The 24,345-nt window shown below is 59.5% G+C and overlaps 2 protein-coding genes across 4 annotated transcripts in view; one reads left to right on the top strand and one right to left on the bottom strand.

The window, feature by feature from the left end:
- The window catches only part of SH2D3C (SH2 domain containing 3C), a 28,586-nt gene extending 17,344 nt beyond the window's left edge, over nucleotides 1–11,242 (bottom strand). Inside the window, exons 1-2 of one of the 3 annotated variants that reach the window (XM_045573636.1) lie at nucleotides 11,089–11,242; nucleotides 8,217–8,913 (exon numbers count right to left, since the gene is read on the bottom strand). In XM_045573636.1, the coding sequence (XP_045429592.1) occupies nucleotides 8,217–8,913; nucleotides 11,089–11,185 (794 nt within the window). In that variant the 5' untranslated portion in view covers nucleotides 11,186–11,242. Of the gene's footprint in view, nucleotides 1–2,663; nucleotides 2,682–8,216; nucleotides 8,914–11,088 lie in introns of those variants that run through there. The other 2 variants (XM_045573638.1, XM_036416176.2) reach the window with 2 other exon arrangements.
- A 6,447-nt stretch (nucleotides 11,243–17,689) lies between these two features.
- On the top strand, nucleotides 17,690–22,207 carry CDK9 (cyclin dependent kinase 9). The gene is made up of 7 exons (XM_036416186.2): nucleotides 17,690–18,397; nucleotides 18,862–18,943; nucleotides 19,682–19,772; nucleotides 20,117–20,283; nucleotides 20,386–20,557; nucleotides 20,711–20,859; nucleotides 21,315–22,207. Exons 1-7 carry the CDS (start codon nucleotides 17,958–17,960, stop codon nucleotides 21,678–21,680), a joined length of 1,467 nt encoding a protein of 488 aa, XP_036272079.1. The 5' UTR covers nucleotides 17,690–17,957; the 3' UTR covers nucleotides 21,681–22,207.
- The last annotated feature ends 2,138 nt before the right edge of the window (nucleotides 22,208–24,345 follow it).

Raw genomic sequence — 24,345 nt, 5'->3', positions numbered from 1 at the left:
CTACACACACACACCACACACTCACAACACACACACACACCCCTCACACACACACACCACACTACACACACACTCACACACACACACACACTCTCACACACACACACACACACACACACACACACACACACACATACACACACACTCACACACACACACACACACACACACACACACACAGTCAGCTTCCGCTCCACCACCCCCCAGCACCAGGGTGAAAACCTAAGCATTTCAGAAACACACACCACCGGACCCTCCCACCTCTCAGAACAAAACCTACACCCTTCTCCACGGCCTGCAGATGGCTGGCCCCCTCCTGTATCATCCAATCCAGAATGCCTCTCCCCTGTGAGAGCAGAATGCCATGATCATGCCCCCAAAAATGGGCATAAACTGGGCAATATGCTCCCCAATCTCTACGGCCCTGTGTGGCCTGGGGGTACCCAACCACCCATCTTGTCAGCCCCGCCCCACAGGCCTCCTCTCTCATTCTGACCCTCCTCCCACCCCAGCCACACTGGCCTCAAGCTCCTTTGTGCCACGGGGCCTTTGCACTTGCTGTTCCTTCTGCCCTGCTTTGTGTTTCTCCCACAGCAATCCCATCAATCCCTAGTATAAGGTGACCAGATGTCCCACTTTTGATGGGACAGTCCCTATTTTTAACAATTTGTCCAGTATCTTGTGGCGTTTTTTAAAAAAAAGTCCCGATTTTTCTTTCCAAAATCTGGACTTTTTTAAAACGCCACGGGACCAGGGACAAATTGTTAAAAATCGAGACTGTGCCGCCAAAAGCGGGACATCTGATCACCTTAACCTAGTAGGAGCTCAAGAAATATGTACTGCTTATAGGAATGCATGACTACAATGTTAGCCACTGTCATCGCTGTGAATCCCATCAGGAGGGGCCCTCCTTCTCTAGCTCACCCAGGCCTCAGCCTCTGTTTCCAGCTGCAGAATAGGAAGAAGTTTGAACTTTGGGGAATTGCTTCCTCCCATACAGAAGTGCAATATTTAAATTTAAATGTAGTCATTTTAATAAAATAGACTTAATACACACACAAAAAAATCTGAGCTTAAAAAAATAATTGTGGTTAAGGTATGTGTTCCCAGGACAGAATTCCTGAGCAGGGGGCGGGGGTGGGGGGGTGTGGTCCACACTGAGCAGCAGTCCAACAGTCCCCCTTGTTGCAGCATCCTATAGTCTCTGGTGCTCACCTTCCCTCCGGTGAAGTCCTGCCTTTACCTATAGCTCCTCAGGCTGCAGCCCGGCCACAGCGGGCTTCTGGGGTCCTCTCTGCCCAATGACGGGGACCCCTGCCCTGCTTCCATCCACTGCTCTTCCCGGGTGAGGCATCCCAGTCCCGGGTTTCCGGCCATTCAAGCCCGGAAATCCTCCGACTGGTGGGAACAGGTTGGCCAGGACACTGGGATCACCCCACACTTCCTCCGGCTTCCTGTCTGCTTCCCCTCGGGCTGTGGGCAGGAGGAGGGCCTGGGGAGGGAAGGCTGAATGGAGGGATCAGCGGGGATGGGGTGCCAGGGCAATGGGGTGCTCAGGGCAGAGGCGCGGGAAGCTAAGGGCCTGGGCAGCAGTCGCTCTACAGCACCCCAGGATTTCCCAGACAGAAGGGCCATGTCTGCTCCCACCCACGGCTGCCACGTGTTCAGACAAAGGCCACCCCCTCCTCCCGGCCTCCGCCTGTGCCCGCAGCTCCTTCTCACCCAGCAGCCCCCGCCGCCCGTTAACATAACACTCAGATCGTGGCTTTTCTCTGCTCCGGCCCCAGGCGGGGCCCCAGATTCACTGAGAGGAAAAGCCAGGGTTCTCATGGCATGTCCACCGTCCACCGCCTCTCCCACCCCTGCTGACCGCCCACCTGCCTCTCCCACCCCTGCTGACCGCCTGCTGACCGCCCACCGCCTCTCCCACCCCTGCTGACCGCCCACCGCCTCTCCCACCCCTGCTGACCGCCTGCTCGGGCCATGCTGGGCTTCTTGCTGGGTGTCACAACCCCCCCCCACCCCCTGCAGGCCTTTGCACTCGCTGTCCCTCTGCTGGAATACTTTCTCCCTGACATCCACCGAGCTCCCGCCCACCCACAGGCCTTTACTAAAATGCCCTTCTCGGCGAGGCCCCCCTGGCCACCATCTAAGGACGTGTCCCTCTCCAGGCGCCCGCCTCCCCCCGGAGCATGTCTGAGGCCGTGGGCCTGACTCAGGCGCTGTCTCTTCTCGCTGTGCCCTCGGCTCCCCAGGGCAGGGACGCCAGGCACCCTCTGCTCAGAGCCTCCTCTTTGCCCCAGGGTCAGGGGAACTCCCTACGCAGACTTCAGATTTCTAGAACATTCTCCCTCCCGTTGTAACGAGCAAACCAGGAATCAAAGCTTTCCCTTCTGAACACTCAGCTCCATTAATTAATTAGCTCGTTCCGTGTTTTACGGATCTAAAAGGCACATCCCCGCTAATATTAGTGGTGAAACCAATTAATAAATAATAGTGACAACTGAGCTGAATCAGTCCCATTCATCAGCGGCATTCATTATTTAAATGACCAACCCCTTTAATTGCCCATATTAACTGATTTGTTCTGATAAACTGATACCGCTCCGTGCATATATTAACTTAGTTAATTGGATTAATGAGCGGTAATTAAAGCCAATTACCTTTCATTCCCCTGATGCAGGTTTAAGTCTGGCCGGCACCTTCAGGACCGCCATCCTGGCCCAAGGAAAGGACACACCCCACCCCCATCCCCACCCCCGTGCCCCCCTTCCCTGAGGCAGAGGACGGGCTGCCATCCTGCCCCACCCGGGCCCCCCTCCCCACAGGCAGCTTCGCCCGCTGCCCGCTGCCCTCTGTCTGCCCCCAGCCTGTCCCTGGGGCCTGGAGGCCTGCTCAGACGCCCTGAGCGGACACTTCCCCCGCCGCTGCCTCCTGCTCTTGGCTTGCCCTGTGCCTTCCCCTCTCCGAGGGTCAACCTCACCCGTGAGAGTGACTCATTACACCCGTCTTCCCAGAGGACCGGTGAGAGGGAAGGGTGCGAGGTCCCTGAGCCCGAGGCTCCTCTCTCTGCCCAGCCCCCTCCCCGGAGCTCTCCCATCCTGCCTTCACCTTGACCTCACTCAGCCCTGGCGGAGAAGCAGCACTGCTCTGCGCTCCTCAGGCTTCAAGGCCCCGGGCAGGGGGTCGGGGCAGAAAGCCCGGCTCTCCGGGGACACCCGGCCACAGCGCCTGTGGCATCTCCTGCCAGGAAGGCTCTGGGCCTCAGTGCCCGCCCTGCCCACCAGCTCTCAGACGGCCCCGCTGCCCCGGAGACAAGCCTGTCCTTCTCCACCATTCTGCACTCCGGCTTCCGGGCCGGTGAGCTCCCCGCAGGAGGCAGAGAGGGCGGTAGCCTTGTCAGAGGGCAGAGCCAGGACGCTGAGCTCTGAGTCAGAAGCTTCGGAGCAGAGCAAGGGGAGGGCACGCTGGATGCGGCCCGAAGGCCCGGGACCCGGAGCCCAGGTTCTGGGGAGGAGAGGGAGCTTGGACTTGACCCAGGATGCACTGCTGGGCAGACCAGGTCGGGGTCCGCTCTGCTTTGTCCCCCGCATGAGGCGGTCTCCCCAGAAAGCGGAGGGAGGTCCTGAAGGAGGGGGGAGAAGCTGGGGAGGGGACGGCAAAGGAAAACATCCATCCGAAGCGGAGCCAGAGCCGATGTCAGGATAGAGCGTCAGCCTGCAGACTGAAGGGTCCCAGGTTCGATTCCGGTCAAGGGCATGTACCTTGGTTGCAGGCACATCCCCAGTGGGGGTTGTGCAGGAGGCAGCTGGGGATTCTCTCATCGATGTTTCTAACTCTCTATCCCTCTCCCTTCCTCTCTGAAAAAAATCAATAAAATACATTTAAACAAACAAAAAGGATATCAGTCAGTGGGACTCAGCTGCTGACACATCCCACCCCGTCCTCCCAGCCCTCACCCCGTCATAGGTGGCTCCCCTGCAGGCGGGGTCCCCTGAGGGCTCAGGGGGACATGCCTCGGTGGGGGCGGGGGCGCCGTTCCCACAGCCGAGGCGTCCGGGGGTCTCGGGGACTGTGAGAAAGTCTCCACAGGAAATGAGATCCCGGAGCAGCTGGCCCCTTCGTAAGACAAGGACCAGCCGCCCGAGGCCGAGGAGCCTGAGCGGCCGGGCCCCCAGCCCCCTCCCCCGTGGGTAATCACTACCAGATGCCCAGCAGCTGACGTCACCCCCAGGGCCGAGAGGGTCGTGGGACTCCGGGGAGCACTGGGAATTCCTGGACCAGAGTCAACATTCCGGGAGGAAAGGGGGGAGCTGGCCCGTTCTCAGTGCCTGGCATCGGGCTGGGGTGCAGGCAGCACAGGGTGCCCCGGCTCCCCCATCGGGTACCACCTCCTCCGAGTCTGTTTCCTTCTTCTTCTTTTTTTTTTTTTTTTTTTATAATATATTTTATTGATTTTTTACAGAGAGGAAGGGAGAAGGATAGTTAGAAACATCAATGAGAGAGAAACATCGACCAGCTGCCTCCTGCAGACCGCCCACTGGGGATGTGCCCGCAACCAATGTACATGCCCTTGACCGGAATCGAACCTGAGACCCTCCAGTCCACAGGCCGACGCTCTATCCACTGAGCCAAACTGGTTTTGGCCTCAGTTTCCTTCGGAACAGCCCCAGGGATGGGGGTGGAGGGCCGGGTCTCTGTGGGGGAGAAGAGGACAGTTGGGCGGGACCTTTGCAGTGAGCAGAATCGCACTCAGATCCCTCAGAGGAGAGGCCCGGTCACCCCAAGTCCCAGCGGCACCTCCTGCGCTCCGGGCCGGCAATGGCCGCCCAGCCAGCCTGTCTCCTACCTCCTCTCCCCAACCTCCCCACCCCACCGCCTTCTTCTCAAATATGCCAATGCGGCCCCACCTGGGGACCTCTGTCCATACCTCCCCTCGGCCCGGACACTCCCCCAGAGAGCAGGAGGGACCGCACCTCATCCTCTTTGAGCGTCATTTTCTCAGAGACGGTTTTCCTGGCTAACCTTCCGAGACTGCCACCGCCGGCCGCTCCCCCAAGACCGAGTCCCTCCCTTATTGGTTTAAACCTTCCTTCCTTCCTAACGCTTCTCCTCGGACGGTATACCTCGCTTTCCCGTTCCTCCTGTCTCCCCACCGGGGACGGGCTCCGGAGACCAGCCCACTGCTGCCTCCCCAGGACCGGAATGGGGTCTGGGCGACAGTGACATCTCAGCAAAGAGTCAAACTACGAGGATTCCAACTGCACTCCCTGTGTGATCTCAGGCGAGTTGTGACCTTACAAAACCTCAGCGTCTTCGTCTGCAGACGAGGCTCCTGAGATCTCTCCGGGGGGTGATGGGAAGGCGTTTGAAACAACAGTAGAAACAGCGCTGGAGCTTTTTACTTGCAGGCGGTCAGACATGGCCTGGTGGTTAGGAGCTTGGACTTGGGGTTGTCACATCTAGGCTCTGACACTTCATCTCTGCGGTCCCAGGAAAACCCCTTCCCCTCTCTGAGCCTCAGTCCCCTCACTGATAAAATGTGGCAAATAGAAGCTCCCCCCACCACCTCACACACACACACACACACACACACACACACGCACGCACGCACACACGTGCATGGCCCATGTGGCAGACAGTGCCCATTGGGAACTCCGGACAGGGCCTGGCCAGCTATGAGCCAGATCTCCCTCACCTCTGCTGGTGGCCCGGCCTGATGATCCCCGTGTGGGGGTGGGAGTGGGTGTGGATGTGGGTGGGTGTGGGTGTGTGTGGGGGTGGGGGTTGGGGTGAGTGTGGGGATGGGGGTGTGGGTGTGGGGATGGGGGTGTGTGTGGGGGTGGGAGAGGGTGTGGGGTGGGAGTGGGTGTGTGTGGGTGTGGGGATGGGAGTGTGTGTGGGGGTGTGGGGTGGGGGTGGGAGTGGGTGTGGGTGTGGGGGTGAGTGTGGGAGTGGGTGGGTGTGGGGGTGGGGGTGTGTGTGGGGGTGGGAGAGGGTGAGGGGGTGGGAGTGGGAGTGGGTGTGGGTGTGGGAGTGAGTGTGGGAGTGGGTGGGTGTGGGGGTGGGGGTTGGGGTGGGTGTGGGTGTGGGGATGGGGGGTGTGTGGGGGTGGGAGAGGGTGTGGGGGTGGGAGAGGGTGTGGGTGTGGGTGTGGGGCTCCCTCCTCTGTAACACAGACAGAGGGGAGGGTGTCGGCGGTCTCGGGCCGGGCTTTCCCTGCAGAGGGCGCTGGGCTGGGCAGACTGGGCTGACACTCCCCTAAAGGCTCTTCTTACCCTGCGTGTCGGCCCCTCCCTCCTTCCTCCTCATCCCATGATCTCACAGGGAACTGGCACCAGGAAACCCCTGCAGCCTCACCTCTTCCCCTTCCTTCCTTCCTCTGCTCCAGGTGCGCCTGCTCCCCGGGGTGGGGGAGGGACAGCCAATTAGGCTGCTTTCTGGGCACCCCCTGCAAACACCCCCTTGGGATCCCTTTTGGGACCCCCCATGGGGCCTCCTGTGGGAACGAGACCCCAGTCTTGCTCAGCGACCGTTCTCATATGCCTTCCTCCCCAAGTTGGTTGGATCCTCAGACACCATCCTAGGCCCATCTGGGCTTCTGGGGAGACAGGCCCAGAGCAGGCAGGGCAAGCCTGAGGTCACACGGGCCGAGCGGCGCTCCTGACTCCGAGGGCACCCGGGCCAGGGCTTCGGGGCTCCTGAACGTGCCCAGCAGTTCCTGGCCTCCTCCTTGGCTGAGAGGCAGCGTGGGACACTGGGTCCCAGGACACAGGAGGGCTCAACCTGACCTGCAAACCCACCCCTCGGCCCCCGGACACTCCAGACGATTAGAGGCTGAGGGGGCGAGGGGGAAGGAGTGTTCCTCTGACAGCTTAGGCCATGCTTGATGCCAGAGGCACGGCCAGGACCCCCAGGCTCCTGCCCCAGGGGAGGAGGGCCGGGTCCCAGACTTGGCATTCCCAAGGCTTCTCCAGAGCATCCTTCTCCGAGGCCCTGGCCCTGCTGGAGGGGAATGGGCTGCCCAACCCTAAGGGCACAGGCAGGAAGGCGGAGTTAGACCCTGATTCTGGCTTCGCTACTGTGTCAAACCGGGCGCAGCAAACCTCTCTTCCCTCCTCTGTAAGATGAACTATGTAGTGTGTCTCTCCCGGGGCTGTTCTGAGGAATAAATGCCCAACTTGTTTCGGAACAGAACAGGCAGAGTCACAGCAGAAGTCCCTGATGCTACGCCAGCACCGGTTTGCCAGTTGTACTAGGGGCACGGATGTCCCCCCCTCAGACCACCACGGTCCCGCCAGCCCTCCCCGCGGCCCGCTGGTCACTCACCCTCTGGGTCCTAGCGGGGGGCACCTCCGGCCCACGGCAGTCATGGTTCCCCGTTTGCAGCCTGAGGACCTCCTCAGCCCAAGGGCTCCCTCCTCTCTCAGGCCACCCAGCTCCGGAGCCAGAGCAAGGCTTGGGGGCGGGGCCTGAGGCTCAAACCACGCCCCCGCCACGCCCCCGCCCTCTGCCGGCGCCGCTCCGCCGGCGGGGAGGACACGCCCACCATGGCCACGCCCCTCCGCCTTCGGCCACGCCCCCTCCCCACGCCTGTCAGCGTCCGGGGCTGGAAAAGCCACGCCCCTGACACGCCCCCTCCCCGTCCAGCCCCTCCCCTACATGCAATCCCTGCTCCTCCGCGCCCCAATGAGGCTGAATTCAGGAGGGAACCGCAGCGCACCCTGGGTGGGTCGTGGGGCAGCCAGGGATGGTGGAAAGCATTCCTTTTATTCATCATAAATGTAAGCATTCCCGTTTATTGTTTGTGGGGTGCCAGGCACTGTGCTAGGATTTTATAAGTACAATATATTATTCTTGAATTGTCACCGCAGCCTTACAAGGTCGGCGTCAGGCGGGTCTTAGTTCAAATCCTGACTCTGTCCTTGGTTAGATGTGCTACCTGAGGGGAGCAGACCCGCCCTCTCTGAATCCGTTTCCTCAAATGGACAGAACCTATTCTCTCCTCCCAGTTTTGTTTTGTTTTTTCCTTGAAAAGTAATTGAGAGTGGGGGGCTAAGCACAGTGCCTGGTTTGTAGTGGGCGCTTGGTTAAGGCGGTTTACTTAGATGTGTGTGTGTGTTGGCGGGGGGGTGTTCCTCTCCAGGGTCTAAGAGCAGAAGACGGGAAACCCATCCCTGCAGGTCCCGCCCTCACCTTCCCCTGGTGGCACCTACCTGTCTGGGGGTGCATTCCTGGGGTCTGTCTCCTCTTCTGTGTCTGCCCCGGGGTCCTCAGGCTCTCTCACGGGGCTGGCCTTCACTGCTGAAGGGCTCGGTTTCACCTTTGTGTCCTCCGGGGGGGCTGCGGTTTCCCCCGCCTCCTCTTCGGCTGCCTCTGTGTCCTCCGGGGGGACTGTGGTCTCCCCCGCCTCCTCTTCGGCTGCCTCCATGGCTGGGGCCTCAGGCAGGCCTGGGGGCTCAGGCAGGCCTGAGGGATCAGGCAGGCCTGGGGGGTCAGGCAGGCCTGGGGGCTCAGGCAGGCCTGGAGGGTCAGGCAGGCCTGGGGGGTCAGGCAGGCCTGGGGGGTCAGGCAGGGCTCGGGGCTCAGGCAGGCCTGGGGGGTCAGGCAGGCCTGGGGGCTCAGGCAGGGCTCGGGGCACCGGGTGGGGCTCAGGGCCGGCCGCCCGGGTGGCCTTTCGGTTCTGAGGCTTCTTGAAGCTGGGCCGAGGCATGGTGCCCATGTGGCTGTACATGTCGCTGGACCGGGCGTATGCCGGGGGGCTCTTGGGGACCGTCACCATGTCGTCCTGCGTGGCCTCGAAGATTTCAGGCGTTAGGTTCGGCCGGATAGTGGCGGGAGCCAAGGACCGTCTCAGGGTGAAGGCCCGGGGGAGGTTGGAGAGACTCCCAAAGCCCTTGAACTTGAAGAACTCTGGCAGGGAAGAGAGGGGAAAGGAGGAATGGCAATGCCAGCGGCAATAATAACAGATACTAGGTGCGTGCTATTGACCCTGAGGGTTCCAGGAGGGCAGGCAACCACACAGCCCGGGGCTGGAATCCCTGCTCTTCCCCACTCCTGCTGTGCAGCCTTCGTCAAGGCACTTGGCCCCTCTGAGCTCCATTCTCCACAGGAGTAAAATGGAGAGTATGACACCCACCTCTTACAGTCAGTGGGAGGATTGAAGGAAAGCATGTAAATGACATGCTCACCATGGTGCCGAGCACACAAATGTCTTCAAGAAGTAATGAAGGGGGGAAAAGAAGTAATGGAGCCATAGCCGGTTTGGCTCAGTGGATAGAGCGTCGGCCTGCAGACTGAAGGGTCCCGGGTTCCATTCCGGTCAAGGGCATGTACCTTGGTTGCAGGCACATCCCCGGTAGGGGGTGTGCAGGAGGCAGCTGGTTGATGTGTCTCTCTCATTGATGTTTCTACCTCTCTATCGCTCTCTCTTCCTCTCTTTAAAAAATCAATAAAATATATATATTTTTAAAAAGTAATGAAGGGGGAAAGAAGTAATGGAGGTGCAGGTCATGATGGTGACGAAGCTGCTGATCGCTATGATGCTCTGCACGTGTCAAACTTGCAGCACGCATCCCCTTACTGAGTTCTCAGTACAACCCCACAGCACAGCTGAACCCCCCGTTTTCCAGACGAGGACACTGAGGTTCAGAGACGTGAAATGAAACCCCCCCCACACACTAGTTCCACAGCCTGCAGGTGAAGTTGCATGTGTGTGGGCGTGTGCACGTGTGTGTGTTGCATGGAGGGGGTGAGTGTGTAAGCACCTGGGGCGAGGGAGAAGCGAGAAAGGGATTGTCAACAGCCTGAGGGGCCCAGGCCCTGTGGTTCTCTGCTTCCTGTCAGCTGAGCCCCGTCTAACCCAGGCGGCAGTGCTCAGTGCTGCTCGGGTGATACCATCTCCTCGTTTCTGCAGGGGTGGGGTGTGGATTCCTCCTTCTGGTCCCCAGCGGTGGGGCTGCCCCTTCTCGCAGCGGCCACCATCTGACCTCCAGTTAAACACAAAGGGGAAAACTCTAGCATCTCCCACTTCCTCAGCATCCTCCGCCTCCTCGGTCCCCACAAGCACGCTGGCATTTAGGTAAGATGCCTCTGTTTGACGAGAGAGGAAACTGAGGCCCAGAGAGGTCACACAGCAAGGCTCAGCCCGAACAAAGGCCAGTGCTTCGGGGCTTTCTTCCAGCCCTGCCCGCCGCTCACTGGTGTCAGCCTCTGCCCCTGACAGACTCAGAAAACACCGGAGTCTGCCCCCAGAGAGCTCTGCCCGGGCAGGACTGAGCCACCAGCAGAGGGAGGCCTCCTTCTCACCCCGCTGACTTGTCTCCTGGGCACAGGGATCTGGAGGGAACAGCAGTGGGACAAGGAGGGAAACTGAGGCCCCGTCTGGGGACATGAGACTGAGCCCCGGTCTACAGTCCCACAGAATCTCAGGCAACACTCTGGGTCTCGTCTCTTCATTGTGGAATGCAGCCAGAAGCCTTGCCCTGGACTCACACACACACACACACACACACACACACACACACACACTGGGCTGTCAGGTCAAAGACACCAGGGCCCAGGGCAGGCAGAAGCCTGCTGGGTCCAGGAAGGGACTGACTGGGGGAAGCAGCCATGGGTGGGTGTGGCCCTTCCTTGAGTTGCTCTGGGTCCCAGGGTCCCTGCCCGTGGGGATATGGGACAGCATCCGTGGCACGCGCACACACACACACGCACATGCACACGCACACGAACACGCCTGCCCTATCCCAGTACTTCCCAGCTGAGACCAAATGAGGACCAGGCATAGAGATGGAGTGTGTAGCGGAGATGAGAGGAGAGACTGAGTCAGGGTAGGGAGAGACAGGCACACAGAAACACAGAGATGGAGAGACACGCTGGCCAGAGAGAGAAAGAGAGAGAGAGAGAGAGAGAGAGACCCTGGCCCAGAGTGATGGAGAGATGAGGACCTGGGAACCCAGAAGCAGAGACCTCCAGAGAGACAGACATGGACCGAAAGAGAAACAGGAAGGAGACAGAGCCGCAGAGAGCAGATGCAGAGAGAGGCTGAGATGGAGGGCGGGCGGCGGGAGGCAGGGCGGCACTCACTGAACTTTCTGCTCGCCTTCTTGGGCTTCTCCGTCATCCTGTCAGCCGGGCAGGGCTGCTGGCCTGCGGGCAGGAGGCTGCTCGAGCCTCTGGACATCAACGCTGCCTCCTCACCTCCCCTTCCCCTTTCTCACCCTCTCACCCGCTTCCTCTGTGTATTTTTAAACCAGTGAAACTCCCACAGCCCTACCCTCCCTGCCCTCTCCGCAGGGGGCGGGGGCTGGGGCCTCCCTGAGACCAGCCCCCATGGGCCTCCGCCTTGTCCTCAGCGGCAAGCTGGCGGGGGGGCAGGGGCAGAACACAAGCCCGTGGGACCGGGAGGTCTGGGGAGCAAACCACTGGCTCTGGGAACCGAGCCCGCTGGGCTGGGGACCGCTGGGGACCTGCCAACAGCTGTCAGGGGTCTGGTCTCTGGGCCGGGAGGGTGCAGGGAGTCAGGCCTGCGCGGAGGGCAGTTTATTCTGAGCCGCCTGGGGGTGGACTGGCAGCAGTGCTTAGGCCCGTGGGCTCTGAGATACCAGACCCAAGTTCAAGCCCTGGCCGGCCTCCGTGTCACGGTGTGATCCGGGCTGAGGCGCTCACCCCCCGAGCCCGTTCCTCCCTGTGAGAAGGTGCTTGCGATGCCCACCTCACAGTCCAGCTTGGTGCCGAGCCTGGCGCCACACTGGTGCCCAGCAAGGCATGCTCACGCCTGTTCAAGCCACCAGGGGCACAGCGGTCATTCGGTGCACCCCCCTGATGGTACAGAAGTGGGGAAACCGAGGCACAGGCAGGCAGAGGGGTCGCCCCAGGCCGTCCAGTGTGTTGGTGGCACAAACTGGGTTACAACTTGCCCTTTCGAGTCCCTTAGCCCACAGCCTGGAGCTTTCCACCGCACAACCCGTGTGTGCGTGTGTTTGTGTGTGCGTGTGTTTGTGTGTGCGTGTGTGTATGTGTGTGTGTGTGTGTGTGTGTGTGTGTGTGTGTGTGTGTGAGCTCTCACGGGCGGGACAGAGATGAGGAAATGAAACCCCTCAACAGGTGATGAGGATGGGGGGTGGGGCACAGACCACGGGCTTCAAGGCCTACTTCTGTGGGCCACACACAAGTTCCCGGAGCCTCTGAAGCAAGCATGTCAAACTCACAGGCTAACACGGCCCCAATGAACAAGGTTTAGGTGTATGTGGGCCGCAAAAAACAAACAAACAAAAGCTTCCATTTTCATAGAAACGTAGGTGTAGTTCGCTAGAGACATGCTGAATACAAAGGGCTGAAATAAAGGAGTCATCGTTAACATAATAGAACATTTTAATAAAAATTAATATTTTTTCTTGAACATTAACTTACCAGACACTAAATAACTGCGCAGATTAATAAGCGTCATGCAATGCAAATAAAGCTATTTTTCTTGTTCTCCAAAAGAGAAACATTTCCTGTTGCGCACACGAAACCAGTCAGTACAAGACTAATGACGTGGCCATCGGCTGCTAGAATATTCGCTGCTGGTATTAGTGGAGAGAAATGGTGCACCTGTGTATAAGGTACATAAGGGAGATGAATGCAGCATGATTATAGTAACCAGTCATTAGCAAACATTGTAGTTCATTATTAATAATTATGTATAACAGGATATTGTAAAAATCAAGTTATGAAATTTTTATTAAAATGTTTCTTACATACCATTATATTGGCTGGCCACAAAAATATTCCTTGTTTGGACTGCGAGTTTGACATGCTTGCTCTGAAGCCTCAGTCGCCTGATCTCTAGAATGGGCACAAATGCAGGATAAGCAGGCAGCCCACAGGTGCAACCCCCAGTGGCGTGGCTTTGTCATCCAGGCCTCTGGGGCTACACCATGGCTGTGAGAAAAGGAACACAGCCCACGGGGCCAACATGCCAGCCAGGCATGGAGCTAGAAGCTTCCACTGTGAGGCATATCCTGGTACTGCCCCATTTCACAGATGAGAAAAGCGAGGCTAAAGAAGAGCAGAGACTAGACAGACATGCAGGCGCCCTCGCTCTCAGGCTGGTGCCCCTCCCACTTCTGGGTTGTTGTTAGAGGAGGGAGAGGGGCCTGTGGCCTGGCTGAGGGTCCTTAGCTTCTCTCCCAGGAGGCATCCCAGGGACTCGGACTCCCTGCTGAGACCGTGGTATCAGCCAGTGCTGGCTTCCCGGCCAGGCCCACTCTTTCTGCGTGATCCTTCCTGTGTGAGCGGACCTGACCGCTCTGGGACTCAGTTTCCCTTTCTGGGAATAGATCTCACGGCTCCGACTGCCTGGGGTGGTTGGGTGAAAGCCCAGGCCCGCTGCGGCTTCAGCACACCCCGGCAGTTGGTGCTGTGGGACGGGAATGGGTCAGGCCGGGAACCCCAGCCTCAGGCACACGGTGTGAGACCCCGGGGTCCGGCCCCCTCGAGACTGGGTTGCCTTGTCAGTGCCGGGGGCCTGGCGCCAGGGCAATTGCAACATCCCTGGGAGAATGAATGGGCTCAGTGTGGCGGCCGGGCTGAGCTCAGAGCCCCCTTTGTGCTGCCTCGAGTGGCCGTTGGGAGTGCGGCTGGGGACCTGCCGGCGGGTGGCTGTCCCGCAGGCCCTCCTCAGCCTGTGTGGAGGCCAGACACACTCCCGACACCATGCTCCCCTCCCTGCGGCCTCGGCCGGACCACACCAGCACGCGGCTCCCGTTGAGTCCTGCAGGTCTAGATGGAGCCACCGGGCCCCCGGGCGCCTGCTCCGATGGCCGTCCCCTCCCGCCTCCCCCGGTCTGGGACTCAGCTGCCTGCAGTTCGGCCAGGTCCTGTTAGGCCTTTAACTTCACAAAGGCATGTGACCCAAGCAAACCTGAGTTCAGACCACACCTACATGACCTGGGGTGTGTCAGTCCCCTCTGAGCATCATTATCCCCATCACTGAAACGGGACACATATAACACCCCTCGCATGTGGCAATGAAGTAAAACATATACTGAGTGTCATCATATGACTTGTGTCTTTTAAAAATATATATTTTATTGATTTTTTACAGAGAGGAAGGGAGAGAGATAGAGAGCTAGAAACATCGATGAGAGAGAAACATCGACCAGTTGCCTCCTGCACCCTCCCTCCTCCTCCCCACTGGGGATGTGCCTGCAACCAAGGTACATGCCCTTGACCGGAATCGAACCTGGGACCTTTCATTCTTCAGACCGTCGCTCTATCCACTGAGCCAAACCGGTTTCAGCTGACTTGTGTCTGTATCCGCATGCTTTGGACCACATGTGTCAAACACAAGGCCCGCGGGCCAAATCCGTCCCGCCAGGCCTTGCAATGTGGCCCGCACCGCGCTGTCATCACTGCACTCCACTGCGTTTCCATCACAATGACAGTTTATGACTGTTCAGTAAACCATTCGGCCCGCGATTTAGGCTGGATTTTAGATTTTGGCCCCTTCTCTGATTGAGTTCGACACCCCTACTCTGGACAGACCTCGGGCCCCCAGAGGAACTGGTCTTATGCATGCACCGGCTCAGTGCCTGCTGCACGTCTCCGCAGATTCCTGTCCGGGGCTGGCCCCGGGTGTCTGGTTTGGGGTGGCAGTGGAGGGTGATGGTAAATCACCCTAGCCTGTGAGAAAACCTGGCTTGGAATCCCAGCTCCCGGCTGTGTGGACTTTGTATTCAGCATGTCTCTAGGTCACATCACCGCTCTGAGCCTCAGTCTCCTCTTCTGTAACTGGGGCCCAAAATAGGAACCTCCTAAGAGGGGTGCTGTAAAGTTCCGGGGGTACAACCCATATCCGCACAGGGCCAGGGACAGTCAGGACCCGCCTCGTGGGGCAGAATGTCCGGGGTGGTTTAGGGCTGTGGGTACCACACAGCCGTTCTCGGTCCTGTACCCCTCTATCTGGAGACCCCTCATCTCCCGGACATACAGCAGCCAAGAGCAGCCCATTCCATGAGCCAGTCTCCCCCTCCCCTCCATACACCCCCCCCCCACACACACACACACTGTCCCTGGTCATGGGGAGAAGACAGAGGGTCCAGGCCAGGGTCTAACAGCTGGCCAGTAGCTCCCTTTCCTATCCCATGCCTCAGTTTCCCTAATTGTAAAATGGCAGCCAGACCAGAGGCTCTCTCAGAGCCTGGTCAGTCAGCAAACGTTCACTGAATGCTGGCCCCATGCCTGTCCCACTGGCTTAGCGGATCCAAGGAAGCAGGAACTGCTTCCCTCAAACCAACATCAGTGAAAAATCCTCTCCAGGTAGAACCTCATTTCTCTCTTCCGCGGAGTGGTCTGGAGTCCCCGCCTTCTGAAGGGCCTCTGACCCCTCCTGCCTGCCCTCCTTCCCCGGGGAAGCCTGGGGCACAGGGCCCCGAAGGGAAGTGACTGGCAATGTTGGGGTTCAGGCCAGAGGCGGCGGGGTGGAGGTGATGACACACCGGAACTTTCGCTGAGGCTTCTGCCCACAGGGTGTGACTTAGGGAGGGCTGGTGGGAAGCAGGCAGGGGCCTGGCCTCAGAGCCTGCCGGTGAAAGCCACCCAAACCATGGCAGACCCGGCTGCTACTATCCCCCCCAACACCCATCAGCATCCAGGGTCCCCCTCCTGGTGCTGGGCCGTGACTGTGCCCTAGCTCCACCCCCAGCCCACACGGGCAGGGGCCTGGCATGGGTGCGTGCTTGGGGTTTGTGCCAGACTGACCTGGTTCAGTGTGGCCCCAGGCCGCTGCTTGGCCCTGGCCAGGGGATGGCACCTCTGAGCGTCCGCATCCTTGTGTGTACAGTGGAAGTGATAAAAGTGCCCGCTTCCTTCCTGGGTGAGAATGGAGGTGATTCTCATAAAATGCTTAGTGTACGGCTCGGATCACTTATGTTCCCTCAATAAATTATAGACGAAACCGGTTTGGCTCAGTGGATGGAGCGTCGGTCTGCGGACTGAAGGGTCCCGGGTTCAATTCCGGTTAAAGGCATGTACGTTGGTTGCGGGCACATCCCCGGTAGGGGGTGTGCAGGAGGCAGCTGATCAATGATTCTCTCTCATCAATGTTTCTAACTCTCTATCCCTCTCTGTAAAAAAAAAAAAAAAAAATGTATTTTAAAAAATTATAGTTACTACATTTATTTTCTCCCCTTTTGTCCTCGCCACCTCTAATCTAGCACGGGTCTGCTTTCTAAGGGTGTACCCCTGAGGCTGACCCCAGGCCACACCCTATGTCACTCGACAGCTGGCTCCACACTACCCTCAGGAGAGGGCTCCCTGGCCCTCACCCCACCCTCAAGGCCCCCCCTGGAAGGCCCCCCCCCCACCCCCCCGGCCCAGAACAGAGTCTCTTGGAACCCCAGGGTCACCAGACCCACTCCTGCCCCCTCCTGGGCGGCTGCTTCAGGCCTGGAGGGTGTCCTGCGGGCAGAGAGGATTCTGGGGAGCAAGCGGGGAGCGCGGCGCTGAAGGCAGGGAGGGCTGGGAAGTTAGGAAACAGGAGGTGTGTGGCCAGGGCCCAGGCCCAGGCGGGGAGCTGGAACGAGCCGCCCATGTCGCAAACGGGCTTTCCCTGAAGACAGTGGAGGGACGTGCATGCAGACTCGCCTCAGAGTGACTGGTGGGTGCTGAGAGGGGGAACGACGGAGAGGCCAGACCGGGAGGCCAGAACTAGCCCTCCGTGGGCAGAGGCCTGGAGAGGAGGTACCGAACAGCTTTGCTGGGCTGGTGGTAGAGTAACTAGAGCTGGAGGAAGCCTCACGAGACCCCCGGAGCCAAGGAAATATCAGAAAGATGCTGAGGGGGCACAGGGCCCCGGGGAGACCCTGGGTCGATGGTGGCTTGGTGTCTGGCATGAGGACAGGAGGCCTCCCACAGACACCATTGCTGCCTTCCTGGCCAGACTGAACAGCCTGGCTCAGGGGATCCTCTTCACACAGACCAGCGGTGAGTCCCAGCTCTGTCGCTCTGTGCACTTGGTTGGACAAGTCACCTCACCCCTGAACCTCAGTGGCCTCTTCTGTAAAATGGGTTTGTGATCCTAGGCTGTTGGTGGGGGATTCAGCGGGAACGCCTAGCACTTGTGCACACAGGGCTGCGGAGTTAATATTAGCTGTTTGTGATTACGGCCCCAAGGCTGGACCGGCTCCAGCGCAGCTCGGTGCGGAGGGCCCTGTGGTTTCCATCTCTGTCTCCAGAGAACAGGGGGGTCCGAGGCTGCAAGGCCCGAGCTTTGCAGGCTGGCCCCTTCCAGTGTCGCCGCGCCCCCTGGCGGCCATCGGTTGCCATGTCAACGGTGGCAAAGGCCCGGTGAGGCGGCGGCGGGGCCGTTCTCTCCTCCCAGGACCTGAGGCCGCTCCCAGGCTACCTCCCGCCTTCACCAGTGTGTGTGTGTGTGTGGGGGTTGGGGTGGGGGACACTCCGAGCCGGGAGGAAGGGGCTCCCCGCGGCAGCTGGAGTGTGGCGGTAAACTGAGGCACGCGCCGAGGCGCCCCGCAGCCAGGTGTCGACTGTGGGCCCCACCTCCGACCGGGGGAGGGGCCGCGGGCGGTGACGCGCCGAGGGCCGCGGGCGGGCGGGCGGGCGACGGCGGCAGGTGCGGCCGCGCAGGGCGGGAGGGAGGGGCGGGTGGAGGGGGAAGGGAGGGAGAGGGCTGGGCGCCTCCCCCTTTATAACGCGCCCCCTCCCGGGCTCTGGGGCCGCCTCCTCGTCGGCTCTTCCCGTCTCGCCCCCTCTCCCGGCCGCCCCGGGCCCGAGCCCGGCCAGGGAGCCCCCGGGCCTCGGCTTGGGGGCCGCCCCCCCGCTCGCCGCCCCGCGCAGCCCGGCGGAGGCGGCGCCGTCGGAGGAGGAGGAGCAGGAGCAGGGCACTGCGGCTGGCCCGGGATCGGGCGCCAGAGCGGCAGCGGCTTCGGCAGCAGCGGCGGCCCAGGCCCATGCAGCGGGACGCACCGCCCCGAGCCCCAGCCCCGGCGCCTCGGCTCCCCGCGCCCCCGATCGGGGTCGCCACCAGCAGTGGCGGCGGCGGAGGCGGGGGCAGCGGTGGCGGCGGAGGCGCCTCTGCAGCTCCGGTGCCTCCTGGCCTCCCGGGAACTACAAGTCCCAGGGGGCCTGGCGGCGGCCGACGAACGGAAGAGGCGGGGTCGGCGCCGCGAGGCCGGAAGTGGCCGTGGAGGCGGAAGTGGCGCGGCCGCGGAGGGGCCTGGAGCACGGCGGTGGGACCCGGTGCGGGAGCGGCGGCGGCTGCGGCGGCTGGGGGCGGCGGTGGCGCATTGGAGGCGGCCATGGCAAAGCAATACGACTCAGTGGAGTGCCCCTTTTGTGATGAGGTGACCAAATACGAGAAGCTCACTAAGATCGGCCAAGGCACTTTTGGGTAAGGTTGGGCCCGGAGGGGCTGGGTGCCTTGGGCCTGCACTCCTCAGGGCCTCCGACGGGATGCACGGTGCCGGCCCGAGGTGGTCAGGAGGCCTCCTAGCCCTAGACTTGTCTCCTGGTCTAGCTAGGCTGCACCCCATCCCGCCTGGGCCCGACGGAGTTGGCTGGCGGGGAGGAGCCTGAGGCCCGTGATGGGGAATGGGGAGGGGTTGCAGAGGGGAGCTTGTGAGGGGAGCAGGATCTCCTCAGAGCGGCCTGGGTGAGAAGAGACCGAGGGGAGAAAGTAAGGGCTCGGAGAGGGACCGCAAAGAGCTGGTGGTGGGTAGCCGAGTGCCCTCGATTCCAGGCCCCGCCCCGCCCCGCCCGTGAGACCCCTTTTTCCTGCCTTCCTCTCCTGGTGGGGGAGGGGCGGGCCCTGCGAACATGTCCTGATGGGTTTTGCATCCCCCTCTCCACCTGCAGGGAGGTGTTTAAGGCAAAGCATCGCTTGACCGGCCAAAAGGTGGCTCTGAAGAAAGTCCTGATGGAGAATGAGAAGGAGGGGGTGAGTATGGGCCCAGTGGCAGGCAGCCGACTTGAGTTTCCACCTCGCTGCTTCTAGGATTCTCACGCGGAGACCTAACTTAGGCACAGCCGTGCGGGAATTTCCATAGTGCAGGCAACTTGACTTCTACATTAAATTTTCTAGCTCAAATGCATTAAAGTATTTGAAATTTTCATTCTTAGGCAAATATGGTTAGGGCCAGGAGGGGGAGCTCATGCTTGCCCTGAGTGCAGGGCGGTTTATGAAATTAGGAAGTCTTTAAACCTTTTTTCTTTAGCGTTTAATTTTGTGTAGTATAACATGAGAAATGCATGCAGTGGATTTAAAAGGGTGTCTAATGCTCAGCTGAAAAGGAGCAGGTCCCTCTCCCCACTCCGCCCTGGTCCAGTTTCCAGGGACCTAGTTCTTAGCAGACATTTCTTAATAACTCTTTTTGTTTTTGTTCATGCCCGAGTTAAACATGCACAGAGCTAAAATGTAAAGGTTACAGAAGCAGTGGGGCATTTAGTGACTAATAGTGAAGTGATTAAGTGTCACTTTCGATTCACTGTCTCAAACCAACTCCTTGAGGAGTGCATACTACTTTACACCCGTTTTTCAGATAGGGCCCCTGAGAGCTGATTTCAGAGCCCAGGATTTTCCTGTCTCCCAACCTGTGCCCCTTCGCGCAGACTGAGCCAGTTCCTGGGTCCGCGGTGCGCTCACTCCCTCTGTCTCACCTGTCTTTCTCCCACACAGTTCCCCATCACAGCCTTGCGGGAAATCAAGATCCTCCAGCTCCTCAAACACGAGAATGTGGTCAACCTGATTGAGATCTGTCGAACCAAAGGTAAGTTGCTTGGCTCTTATTGCCGTTTTCAGATGAAGACAGTGAGGCTTATCACTTAAGGCTTTGTTTGCAAAGTTGGAACTAGACACACTTCTCAGCCCAGGCAGACCTGCTATGGCTGCTTTCTCCGGTCCTTTTGTGGGAGCCGGTGCTTCCCCGGGGCCGCCACAGCCCGGCCCAGAGGAGGCATCAGGACACGCTTTATCAGCGAAGGAGCACGCAGACGGTGCCGGGTGCCCATGGGCTGGAGGGGTTTAGGAGCTGGTTGTGGGAAAATGAGTTGCATATGGGATTCTTTACTTTCTTCTCACCCGCCTCCCTCCTTCCCATTCCTTCTGCCTCAGCTTCCCCCTATAACCGCTGCAAAGGCAGTATATACCTGGTGTTCGACTTCTGTGAGCATGACCTTGCTGGGCTGCTGAGCAACGTGTTAGTCAAGTTCACCCTGTCCGAGATCAAGAAGGTCATGCAGATGCTGCTCAATGGCCTCTACTACATCCACAGGAACAAGGTGGGGGGGACGGAGGCCAGGCTGACCTTTGCCCCCACTGCTGGGTGGGTGTGGCTAAAGGACCCCCGGGAACCTGACTCAGCCCTCTCGCCCTCCCTGCAGATCCTGCACAGGGACATGAAGGCAGCCAACGTGCTCATCACCCGAGACGGGGTCCTGAAACTGGCAGACTTCGGGCTGGCCAGGGCCTTCAGTCTGGCCAAGAACAGCCAGCCCAACCGCTATACCAACCGTGTGGTGACACTCTGGTACCGGCCCCCGGAGCTGTTGCTCGGTGAGGACGCCCGAGGGGGCAGCGGGGCGGGGCTAGGCACTCAGCCTGGCCCCGCCCCCATTGCCAGGGCTCCTTGAGCCACCGGCCCTGAGGCCTCGCGTCTCAGGAGGCCCTCGGGCTCAAGGGGCCCTCCTGGTGCGCTCTTCTTCCCAGGGGAGCGGGACTACGGCCCCCCCATTGACCTGTGGGGTGCCGGGTGCATCATGGCGGAGATGTGGACCCGCAGCCCCATCATGCAGGGCAACACGGAGCAGCACCAGCTCGCCCTCATCAGCCAGCTCTGCGGCTCCATCACCCCCGAGGTGCGTGGCCAGGCTGCCCCGGCCCCTGGGCCCTGCAGGATGCAGAGACCAGAATCTCCCTGGCAGGGGAGGAACGGGGAGTGGAACAGAGGAGAGCTCCTCTCTGGAGAGGTGGCAGGTGGAGGGTCAGGGCCTGCCTTGAGAGCTGCACAGGCTGTCCGCTCCGCCTCCAGCTCTGTGGCTTGGGGCGAGGCATGTGGACTTCTCACCTGTCTTGAGTTTCTCTTTCGTGAAACAACTGCCCGTGTCTGCTGTGGCACATGTGTTCCAGGCGATTTATGTAAAAGGACCTGGCACTTGGTGCCAAACACGTGGTCACTGCTGCTTTGACCTTAGAGACCTTGGGTGGTGCGGAAGCATCTGGTCAGGGAAGTTTTAGTCCCTGCAGGTGCTTGACCAATGGACAAGCCACTCAGCTCCTGAACTAACGTCATCCTCTTCCGTGCCTTCCCCAGGTGTGGCCCAACGTGGACAAGTACGAGCTGTTTGAGAAACTGGAGCTAGTGAAGGGCCAGAAGCGGAAGGTGAAGGACAGGCTGAAGGCCTACGTGCGCGACCCCTACGCCCTGGACCTCATCGACAAGTTGCTGGTGCTGGACCCCGCGCAGCGCATCGACAGCGACGACGCCCTCAACCATGACTTCTTCTGGTCCGACCCCATGCCCTCGGACCTCAAGGGCATGCTCTCCACCCACCTGACCTCCATGTTCGAGTACCTGGCGCCACCACGCCGGAAGGGCAGCCAGATCACCCAGCCTTCCACCAACCAGAGCCGCAACCCCACCAACACCAACCAGACGGAGTTCGAGCGTGTCTTCTGAGCTGCTGCTTTCCGTCGGCTCTCGTCGTCTTTCTCTCCGGCTGTGACTCGGGCCTGGAGACGATGGGGCGTTGGAGGTTTTCTCCAGTGCGTGTCTTATTCCCATCCGGGCACTGGGAGTGCCATCTGAGCGGACTGGAGTAAAGCTTTGGCTCGATGTCCAGGAGGGCTCTGAGGCCTCAGGAGCATGTCCAGAGCGTCTCCACTTACCTTGGGACAGGGATGGGTGTGCGGAGGGGTGCACCCCACCGGTGACTGACTGTTTAGGTTCCCAGCACGATGGCAGGAGGAACGGGTCCTCGCCCACCCCCGGTCTCTCTCGGCCTAAGAAACTTGCACGGGGGCCCTACCGGCCTGGATGTGGGCTGCCCTTGGCCTGAGCCTCGGAGGTGCTGGGCTGGCAGAAGCGTGGTTTCTTCAGTAGGAGGATTTTATCATGTTCGTTTTATTCGGTTGTTTAAAGACATTCCTGGACACAGTTTGACCAGTTACAATTAAAGTTGACTTTTTTTTTTCTTTTTTCACTAAGTGGCTGTATGCTTTGTTCTGTGTTCAGGCTCCCAGCTCTTACCCTGCAGCCAACAGGTTGGGCCTCACTGTTGAAATTTGATTTGTCAGATCTGAACTCATCTTTGTCCCAGTCCATGTCCCCTGACATAATGGTACAGGACTCCTGTCCTTTTTCCCCATCTGGTCCCTTCCGGACTTGCCATCTCGTTTCCCAAAGGGCATGCGCCATGAAGCTCCCGGCTCCTCTCCCTCTGTCAGAGGGAAGACAGGTGAGATAAGGTCTCCTTGGTGAGGGGACTGGAGAAGGTCTGTGGTGAGCTGTGTGGGCAGATCAGCTGGGCACAGTCCATTATGGCTGGCAGCATCTGTGTTCAAACTTGACCCATGGGCACAGGTGAGGGGAGAGTGCAAAAAGCCCTATGGATGGGATGCTAACAGACCTGGAGCTTGCAAAGTTCCTTCCGGCTCTTGGGAGTCTGCGGGGGCTTGAGGAAGGGGCAGGAGCTTGGGTAAGGTGGAGGTTGGATCTTGGGGGCTCGAAGCTGGGGCCCTTGGAGGAGCAGCACATCCTGAGTCAAGTTGGGGCAGGTGTGTTTGAGGGGAATTCTGTATTCTTACCCGGGTGGGGGGGGGGGGCCTCGTGAAGGGCCCAGGTGGAACTGCTCTTGTGAAAACTGGCCCAGCTCACAGCTTCATACTAGTGAAAGTAAAAAGTTCTTGACTAGTGGGTTTCTTTTATTTTTTATTTTTATTGTTTCAGATAGACAGAAACATCAATGATGAGAGAGTCATTGATCCATGCCTCCTGCATAACCCCCGCTGGGGATCGAGCCAGCAACTGAGGCATGTGCACTTGGCCAGAATCAAACCTGGGATCCTTCAGTGCACAGGCCGATGCTCTATCCACTGAGCAAACCCGGCTAGGGCATGATTAGTTTCTTGAGGCTGCCATACCCAGTTGCCACCGACAGGTGGCTTAGAATTACCTCCATTCTGTAGGATCTGGAGGCCAGAAGTCGAGTCGCTGTGGCTGTGGTTATGCTCTGAGGAAGAACACCCGCTCCCTGCCTCCTTGGTGCCCTTGGCTTGTAGACATATCCCTCTCCTATGGTCACGTGGGGGTCTTACCCTCTGTGCTCTCTCACAAGGACTCACCATGACCCAGTATGTCCTCATCTTAACCAATTCCGTCTCTGAAGACTTTCAAAGTCACATCGTGAGGTTCCAGTTGGACATGAATTTTGGGAGGATGCTATACAACCAGCAATCGGAGGACAAAACCAGCGAGGTCCTCCTTTAAATGACGTGACTATTGGGGAAAGCTCGCAGGGTTTTTCCTCTGAAGGATCAGGTTCCTATCAAAGGTCCATATTCTTGGGCCCAGCGATGCCACTCAGAGGAATGTCTTAGGAGCAGCTGTCCAGTCTCCACTTGGAGTCCCCGCTGGAGGAGGCGAGACGTGGCCCAGCGTTAGACGTTGTCCGGGGATTGAGGGCAATGGATGAAGTGAGAAGTGACAGTGAGAGAGCGTCTTGGGGACAGGGAGTGATCGTTCCCACAGATCCTGACGGTCCAGAAGAGAGGGAGCCATCGGGTGGAGGGAGCAGGACAGGAAGCAGGACCCCCTCCCGTGGAGGGGGATTAGGAACCAGCGAGTCTTCGTAGGCTGAGAGCCCAGGCCCGGCAGAGAAGGCGGCTGTGGATTCTTGTCCCATAGAAGGGCCCTGTGGCCACGCCAGGGCCGTACCCCTAACCTGTTCCCGCTGCCTCCGCCCCATGCACCCACCCTGCAGGGCAGCCTGCATGCGGGAAGCGTAAGATAGGAGCAGCACAGGTAGGAGCAGAGTTTAACTTCAGTGTATGTCCAAACCCCCGTTAGGCGCGGGAGGGCAGCTCTAGCCGCCGCGGGGATCTGTGCAGCCCGGTCAGGCAGGCCCAGGAGGGACTGCGGGGCGAGGAGGAAGGAGGCCCCGGTGTAGGCTCTGCCGGGAGGTGGTTCCAAAGGCCGCGGTGGGAAATGCGCCGCCGGAGCTCATTTTACAGGAAAAACAATCACGAAAACTGCCCGTGGTTTTTTTTCTCCTGTGGCTCTTTTCCCCTGTGCTTTCCCATATTCCCTGAATTAGTGTTTTTATTCATGCACTTCAACCATATTT

This window comes from Pipistrellus kuhlii, unplaced genomic scaffold (genome assembly GCF_014108245.1).
Source record: "Pipistrellus kuhlii isolate mPipKuh1 unplaced genomic scaffold, mPipKuh1.p scaffold_m20_p_53, whole genome shotgun sequence".
NCBI lineage: Eukaryota > Metazoa > Chordata > Mammalia > Chiroptera > Vespertilionidae > Pipistrellus > Pipistrellus kuhlii.
The sequence above is the reverse complement of the archived record's forward strand: the minus strand, read 5'-3'. Positions and strand labels throughout refer to the sequence as shown.